Source organism: Vigna unguiculata, chromosome 4 (genome assembly GCF_004118075.2).
Source record: "Vigna unguiculata cultivar IT97K-499-35 chromosome 4, ASM411807v1, whole genome shotgun sequence".
NCBI lineage: Eukaryota > Viridiplantae > Streptophyta > Magnoliopsida > Fabales > Fabaceae > Vigna > Vigna unguiculata.
This window is the reverse complement of record NC_040282.1, coordinates 12,438,660-12,447,765: the sequence shown is the minus strand read 5'-3', so window position 1 is coordinate 12,447,765 and position 9,106 is coordinate 12,438,660. Positions and strand designations below refer to the sequence as shown.

The window sequence follows — 9,106 nt, the reverse complement described above, 5'->3', positions numbered from 1 at the left end:
GAGGGTTGGGCCGAGGACGTCCCTACCCTATCTGAGTGAATCCTAGAGGCCGACTTATCAGACAATGAGGACGAGGACATACCTGCCAAGCTTCACAAACAAACGAGACGTCTCAAGCCGTAAAAGAGATCAACGAGGGTGCCAAAAACGTAATTACCCTATTTATAGTAGAGTAATGAGCACAGTGCAGCGTGCGTAACATTCGTTCGATCAAAATGATCCAACGACCAGCAGACAGCGCCTGTCGCAATTCCCGAGGCAACATTACATCATGACAAGGCCCAGGCCCATTAAAATAACGCGGCCTTTTCCACTCCCCAAAGCGCATTGGTACGAGAAACCACTGGCATACGCATACAAAAATATTTCTCCGCTACCACTTAAGCTCTTATAGCCGAAGTAGCCTCTGCTCAAATCATAATAGTGTGAAGAGTTCTCGACATATTAGTCTCAACTCTTGGGGGACTAGTGTACATATTGGGAGGAAGGGATACTTCTAAGTGGGCATCTTGAAGTCTTGAAGTGACGAATATGCCCCAGCATGCGAAGTATACCAATATAAGGTCCGGATATACTTCGGCGCAGGAGATTCTATAACACACGAATAATGAAGGAGCCGTAATAACCTCGGCATTTAGGGGAGAAGACACCTCTACCAAGTGAACTACGGTAAGTACTGGAGAAATTAGGAATGATAAGCTATTAAGAGTAATTAAACGCAATTAGTGAAACTTAAACCTACCAGGCAGCGGAAACCCTAGGCCCATAGGGTTTGGCCCATTAAAGTAGTATAAAAGGAACTGTTCACGAGGTAAAGAGGTCATGCTATTTTTTACTATAGTAGTCATTTATTGCTCTGACACTGACTTGAGCGTCGGAGTGACTTTGCAGGCCCCCCGCCAGTAGAATCCTTCATCGGAAGAAGACACTCAGGCACTTAGGAGAAGACACTCAGGCACTTGGGAGAAGACACTCAGGCACTTGGGAGAAGACACTCAGGCTCTTGGAAGAAGACACTCAGGTTCTAATAGGTGGACGCGTGCATTCAGTTAGTCATTGGTCCTAATTGACTTGTGTCCCTCAAGTACATTAGTGTTCAGCAGGAACAGTATATAACGTTAAATTTTAAAAATTCAAATATACTTAATTCTATCTTTTCTTTTTCTAATGTGTTGAATTTTATTTCATTTTTATAAAATATTTTTTATTTTATTCACTAAGTTCATTTAAATAAATTTTATTAAACTAAACAAATAATTATGTTATATTATTTTTATTACAAGAAAAAAGAGCTTAAATTGCACTATTTCAATAAGTTTTGTTTCAAAAAATTGTGTTTATTAATATATTTACAGAAACCTCGGACTACGACTATTCTTTAAAAAGGACTGTACTTTTGGTCATTTAAAAAAGTTTTAAAATGATTGATGTTTTAACCTTCTATTTAAATATTAATCTTTTTTCTAATAGGTTTTTAAATTAATTATTTTTAACTTTTTGTTCAATTAATCCATGTGTGAGAAAATCAAGACTATTTTAATATATTATTTTACAAAAGTAATATATTTATATTGCATATTGCATATTTATATATTTTTTTCCCACTTGAATAAGAGAAGAAAGTTTGAAAGCTAAAACTCGCAAATATTTCAAGATTTTCTTATTTATTTGGCACATATCAAACAGCTAAAATATCCATTAACAGAAGTTCTTTCCTCTTATTCCTTTCCCTTCCACCCTATTTGTTAGTACCAAATAGGGTGTAGACTATTTTGATTTTCTATTTTTATTTATTACTATTATTAGTATTTGCATATTTTTCTGATTTTTTTTCCAATCTTTCCTTCTTATTTCTACTTTCTAACAGTACTGAAATTTTAAAAATTAGAAAAAAATATATAGGGAAACATAACTTTTATATTATTAATTTTTTTGGACGTTTAATTTTTAAATAAACATTTCTGTACGTAAAATGAATGTTTCCTCCACTCCGAATTCTAGTTTCTTGTAATTCAAACTAACCACTGTTTCCAGTTTTCAACAATTGTTAATTTGTCTTTAAATAAATTATATTAATATTTTTAGTGCCAACACAATATAAAGACAATATATTTATTCAAAAATGGAAATATTAAAAAATTGTATATTTATTATTATTATTATTATTATTATTATTTTAATTTATATAAATACACCATAGTCGCCCGATATTAAATTGCATGCAAACTATTGGGATTTTACGAGAGAGCTTCATAGTTAAAAAATGCATTAATTGTTTCTCTTCTAAAACATCAACTTCTATAAATTGATATATTTTTAATTAATAAAAATAATAAATATTTAAAAGGATAAAGCTTATCTCTCTTGATTTAATATGAAAATATTCGTATTTATGCATTTCAAAGTGTTATCTAAGTACTTCAATTTTAAATATAATAAATAAAAATTTTAAAATAACAATCCAAGATATTAATTAATTTAACTATTTTCTTAAAGAATATGACATGAATTAATGAAGATATGTCATAAATAAGCCATGGATGTAGTAATTAATTAACGTCATAACGTGATTTGAAAATTAGGAGAGAGAATATATATATATATATATATATATATATTAATGGATAGAGATTCGTTACTGCATTATCTTTTTGAAGCTATGACCCCCTGCTCTGCTTTCTCCTCTGTCCTTGAACTTCTCTCCAATAGTTACCGACCCCATTAATGGCAGCAACGCCACTTCAAACACAAAAATAAATGCCTTTCTCAGTCACCAGAGTACCACATTTTCAACTACCTCACTTGTCCCATTTCAACACACGTTCACCATTCATTGAAGCCTCAATTTGTGCCCTTCCATTGTTACACTTACCAAGGTCTTGTTTCCCCTGTTCTGCTCTGTTACCCTCTGCATTCAACCACCTACCAATAAATGGCTGCTTCTTTCTTTCTCCCAACAGCTGCAGGTGTAGGTGCTCCATGGTGTAAAGTTGAAGTTTTTACTAACCCAAGTCCGTGAACAATGCCCAAGTTTCCTCTTTTTCCATGTTGGTTCTCTTCAATTGTAAAGTTAGAGTTGTTGATGCTGTGATTGAAACCGTTGATAAAAAGGGTGTATGAATGTGATTTCGGTCACTCTGTGTGAAAGTTTTTGGAGTCTCTTGGGGCTATAATTGTGATTGTATTGGTTGTGTTTGTCTGTAATATCTTCAAATTTCTGCGATAACGTTATAGTTTTTAGGGTCTCTGGCATTGCAATTGTGGTCGCATCGGTTGTGTTTGTCATAATTTCTTTCAATTTCAAGAATTGTGGCGAAACTGTGACCGCAAGTGCAATTAGAATCTTCGCTGTTCAACAGAAACTTCTTCAGGGTGGTCTGCCTTTGACATCTTTGAGGTTTGAAGGATCTGTTTTTGAGTCTTTGGGTATTCTTCAAATCTGATGCGTTATGTTCCAAGGTGGTAGAATGAGACATTTTTGTTACCTTTATCTTGTGGTTCTTTCATGGTTCTTTTTCATCCCAAACACTCATGAATTACAAGCTGTTCAGACACAAGCATTGTTGCAGTTAAGAGTTCATCTAGAGTATCCCTCCTCTTTGCAAATTTGGGAATATTACCAGGGGGACCTTTGTTCGCTCTCTCCATCTGCCAACCTGAGCATTAAATGTGAAGATGATGAGGTAACTGAGCTTAAAATTACGGGTGCAAAATCTTTGAAGCCACCACGGTTCAATGGATATGCAGTTCCTAATCAGACTCTATCCATGAATTTCTCCATTGATTCCTTTTTCATCACTTTGACAGAGTTGACCAGCTTAAGGGTTCTTAGCTTGGTGTCCTTGGGGATTTGGGGGCCACTTCCTGATAAGATTCACAGTTTCACTTTGCTTCAAGTTTTGGACCTGAGTTCCAATTTCTTATTTGGTGTCATTCCACCAAAAATATCCAAAATGGTAACGCTTCACACACTGACCCTTGATGACAATTATTTTAACACCACTATGCCCGATTCGTTTGATTCTCTGTCCAATCTGAATATCTTGAGTGTGAAGAGCAATGGCCTAAAGGGTTCATTCCCCTCCTCACTGGGAAAAATTAAGACACTTGAAGTTATTTCCTTGTCCCACAATGAGTTGTCTGGTGACTTGCCTGGTCTCAGTTCTCTCACTGGCCTACATGTTCTGGACTTAAGAGAAAACCATTTAGAATCTGAACTACCATTGTTGCCAAAATCTGTGGTCACTGTACTGCTTAGCAATAACTCATTTTCAGGAGAGATACCTAAGCAGTTTCAAGAACTGGATCAGCTTCAACATCTTGATCTTTCTTCAAATTTTCTCAGTAAGACACCACCATCTGCCTTGTTTTCTCTGCCACAGATAAGTTATTTGAATCTGGCAGGCAATGTGCTAAGTGGGACCCTCCCAGAAAAACTTAACTGTGGCAGCAAACTTGGGTTTGTGGACATTTCTCGTAACAAGTTAAGTGGTGGACTTCCTTCTTGCTTGGCGAATACATCTGACAGTAGAGTTGTTAGATATGCTGGAAACTGTTTATCTGTTGAATCTCAGAACCAGCACAGAGGGTCTTACTGTAAAGAATCTACCTCTGGATGGAAAAGCTTCAAGACATGGGAAGTAGCTGTAGTAATGGCCCTCATTGTTGTACTTGTTCTTGTGCTTTTGGTGTCTAGCATCTTCTTATGGAAAAAGTACCATTCCAGAAAGACAATTGGGCAAGATAACTCTTCAATAGCAGTTCCGTCGGAGATTCTTGCAAATGCCAGTAAGTGTATAGGTTTCTTTGGCCGTAGTGATGTGTTGCTAACTCTTAATTTTAAATGAATGCTGCTTTCCAACATAGTAATAATATCATGATTTTTGTTGTTTTCAGGATTTATTTCTCAAACAGTGAAGCTAGGGACACAAACTGTTCCAACCTGTCGGCAATTTTCTATAGAGGAATTGAAGGAAGCCACGAAAAACTTTGACTTGTCAGCTTATATTGGTCAAGGCTCCATAGGGAAGGTACACTTCAACCACTTAAAAGTGTTACTGAAATATTGTATAGCTTATTCTTTTGGTTTTAAGGAAGAATATACGTGAGGTATGTTCTACAGTTCTACCAAGTCATCTTAAGGAGACACAAATTTCTTGAGTTTTCAGGAAGGTTGCAATTTCTGAAATCCTAGTCAAGATTACACTATTTGTATTGTTTCTTGGCCTTTACACCTTGTTAATGATTTAAAATGTATATGTGTAAACCTAAAAACACTTTGTGATACTTATTTTTTATGCTCACTGTAAATGCATCTTTAAGTCTTCTGCCATGTTACAGATGTACAAAGGTAAACTGGAGAATGGATCCTATGTTGCAATACGGTCTTTGGCTCTGTCAAAGAAATGCTCAATTCAAACTCTCAGAGCTAAATTGGATTTACTCTCAAAACTTCATCATCCAAATTTGGTTAGCCTTTTGGGTCATTGTATTGATGGTGGAGGACAAGATGATTCCAATTCCCACAAACTTCATCTTGTATATGAGTATGTGCCAAATGGGAATTATCATGCCCATCTCTCAGGTTAGCATGGAAAATTTATAGCATCCATACTATTGAGTCAAGTTTCACCAATTATTTGTATGGCTTCATTAATATCTGTAGTACTGACCAATATTCTATCGAGACTTGGACAATTTAACTATTTCTTATGTGATGATTGTATTCATAACTTTTTCATTTTTCTTACTATAATCAGTATATTATAACTTGGCAAAGTTGTTTTTGACATCATATCTTTGTGCTTGAAGGCTTCAATTCACTGATCTTCCTTCATTCAAACATGCAGAATTTTCTGTAGGGAAGGCACTTAAATGGTCTGATAGATTAGCAATTTTAATTGGAGTTGCAAAAGCAGTGCATTTCTTACATACTGGTGTTATACCTGGCTGCTTTAGTAACTTACTGAAGACAAAAAATGTGTTGCTTGATGAATACCGCATTCCAAAACTAAGTGACTATGGTATGTCCATCATCATAGAAGAACTTGAAAAGTTTGAGGTATGTTCATGGGAATCCAATGTTGCATTTTTACCGTTGTTTGATATAATTATGATTGATCCTCAAATGACTGTGTTGCTTTTTTTGTGTTGTACAGGCAAAGGGTGAGAAATCAAAGCCATGGTATGATACCAAAACTCACTTTAGTTAACATAAACAACAAAACATGATTAGTTGTTCAAATAAGCTTATGTTAGGTATCACTTTAAATTTTGACATCTGAGCTAACATCCAAAGTTCATTAATGAAAAATTTATTTATATATTATCATGAAAACCATGATTAGTTTTCACTCAAAACATGAATTCTTTACATATTAGGATATTGGGTTTGCTTCTTTGAAGCCACTTCACTCTTTAATGCAACTACTTCTCCAAAGTTTTTGTGTAGTAATCACTTTTGATATTTTCTTGCCCTTGGATTGTGAAGGGTATGAAAGATGGAATACCCAAAGTTTGATGTTCTTTGTTATGCATAAATGTATTTATGGTATGAAAGATGGAATGACAAAGAAATTGTTCTTTTATCTATTGTAGCCTAAGGACAAAAGCAGATGATGATGTTTATAATTTTGGATTTATCTTGTTCGAATCACTTGTTGGGCCCATAGCCTGCGACAAAGGTGAAACATTTTTCCTAAATGAAAAGGTTAGTACTTTTTTAAACATTTTCCTTTTGCTTCTTGATGAATATAACTACTACTTCAATCAATGTAATCATATTTAGGTACTGATTATTTTTTTCTTAATTAACATATGTTTGTTATTCTTTACATATCACAATTGAAAAACAAAAAAATTCTTGTCGTTTAACCTTTTAGTCAAATTTCAAAATTGAAAAATAATTCCTGTAATGGCATATATCTAGACATGTCACATGCGGTCTTAAAATAATTCATGAAAACACATGACATGTCAAGATGCATGAAGTAAGTAATGATGGAGACCATTTGAACAAAAAAAGGTTAAACTTAGCAGAAACAAATAAAAATAAAAACTGAAACAACAAAATTTTCCTTGATGGGGTAAATTGATATTTAAACCTTTTACTCATTATTATAAAAAGGTTAATATTTTAATGCAAGAGCTTATGTGATAATTGGTGTGAATGACAGGCATCGTTTGGGAGTCAAGATGGTAGAAGAAAGATTGTGGATCCTATAGTGTTGACCACTTGCTGTCAAGAGTCTTTATCAATTGCAATATCAATAACAACCAAATGCATTTCTCCAGAATCTTCATTTCGTCCCTCTTTTGAGGATGTCTTATGGAACTTACAGTATGCAGCTCAAGTCCAAGCCACAGCAGATGCAGACCACAAATCAGATTAATTCTACATCACATCATTTATTCAGGTCAAAGTGTGTGGTGCAGGAGACTCAACAAGAGCTTCTACTCCTTCATTCTTGTCGAGTTCAGATTTTTTACTGGGTTTTTCTAGCGTTGTCTTCTGCTGAACTTTAACAATACACTAATGTAGATATTTTAAAAATCTTTTCAATATATTTTAAAATATCAAAATTTGTGTTCATTAGTGTATTTTGAAAACACAGCAGAGGAACAATATAGAAAAATCTAACCCAGTAGACAATCAAAATTCTTAGTTCTCCAACAATGTTGATGAAGAAATCAATGATCTATAACTAAAAAGACCATGCAAATATAAAGGTATAATTGTAAACATGCTCACCCCATTCCTTTTTTGTGTTTCTTCTAGAGTTTTTATAGGACTTAGTTAGAATTCACAAACCTTTTTAAAAGAGGGGATTAGCCCTATGAAGCAAATCACGAACTTGACTAATGTTGATAGGATGAATGTTCTTAGAAGATATTTGGTGTAAATTGTATTTTGTTATCATGGATTATGGAAGGTCAAATTCAAAGTGTTACAAGGTGAAATATTTCTAATGGATATAGTAGTGCTTGTTGTGTGAATTTGTAAATTTAGTTCCGTATTGTAGAGAAAATATTATTTGGATCAATGTGACTTCAAGATATTAGTGTGAATATTGTTCATTTTAAAATTTAAATTTTCATTAAGTATTATCTTTAATAGATATCTTAAAAGATTAAGGAAAAATATTGACTTCAATTACTCAATAATATAATTTTATTTGATGTATTGAAACATCTACAAATTAGAGAGAGAAAAAATTGTTTGAAATTTTTTATACGATTAAATTACTATAAAAAAATGGTGATATTAAAATACACGATTTGTAATGTAAAAAGTGATGAGGACAAAAGAATAAAATATTTTTCCTATATTCCATTGAGTTTAATTTTTATTTTGGTTTGATCCCTCTCGTGTGTTTAGTAAAGACTTTGGATCTTTTGACTTTTTGGAGCATAGAGTTTGTTCGTTATAATTATATTTCATTTTGGATTTAAGTGACTTTACATCATAATTTTCTTACTCACTTTTTTACCTAGTTCAGAATGGTTATTTTGAAATGTATTTTTTATATTCTTAAGAGTCCATTCCAACATAAGTGAAAGTTGAAAAGAGAAATTGTGGGTGCACCGAGAAACATTCTTCCATATTTGGTTTTTGTTCTTTTTTCTTTCAATTTTAATTTTATTTTCTTTAGTTTTTTAGACTCCCAGTTCATCAGCGATGTTCCACCAGTTTATATTTCATCTTATTTTTATTCATTTTTTCTTTATCTCCTCCTTTCTATAGATAATTTGAGATAATTCATATTTTGAATTTACAATCAAAAATACAAAATTTATATTTTAAAATTATTTAAAATTAATTTTATATTTAAAATTGTATAATTTAAAATATATTTTTTATTTTATGTTCTGAAGGTAGGTAAAAACTTAGAAAATGATATTTTAAAATAGATAATGGTTTAAAAATAGTAAGACTCTATTATTTTAATATTAAAAGGTTTTAGTATAAATAATTTTGTTATGAACGAGTTTTACTATTTTAAAACACACCAGTCCTCTAGAAATCACTTTTCTAGAGTTCTCTGACTTCTCCTTAATAATTTCTCCTCTCTGCTTGTCTAATTGAAGAATCCAGACTGTAGGATTG

General features: G+C 32.9%; 1 protein-coding gene across 1 annotated transcript; it reads left to right on the top strand.

The window, feature by feature from the left end:
• Positions 1-2,646: 2,646 nt before the first annotated feature.
• On the top strand, positions 2,647-7,997 carry LOC114182646 (probable inactive leucine-rich repeat receptor-like protein kinase At3g03770). Its single transcript, XM_028069555.1, has 7 exons — positions 2,647-4,788; positions 4,897-5,030; positions 5,341-5,584; positions 5,850-6,061; positions 6,159-6,184; positions 6,598-6,709; positions 7,176-7,997. The coding sequence occupies exons 1-7, from the start codon at positions 3,450-3,452 to the stop codon at positions 7,389-7,391; spliced, it is 2,283 nt and encodes a 760-aa protein (XP_027925356.1). The 5' UTR covers positions 2,647-3,449; the 3' UTR covers positions 7,392-7,997.
• The last annotated feature ends 1,109 nt before the right edge of the window (positions 7,998-9,106 follow it).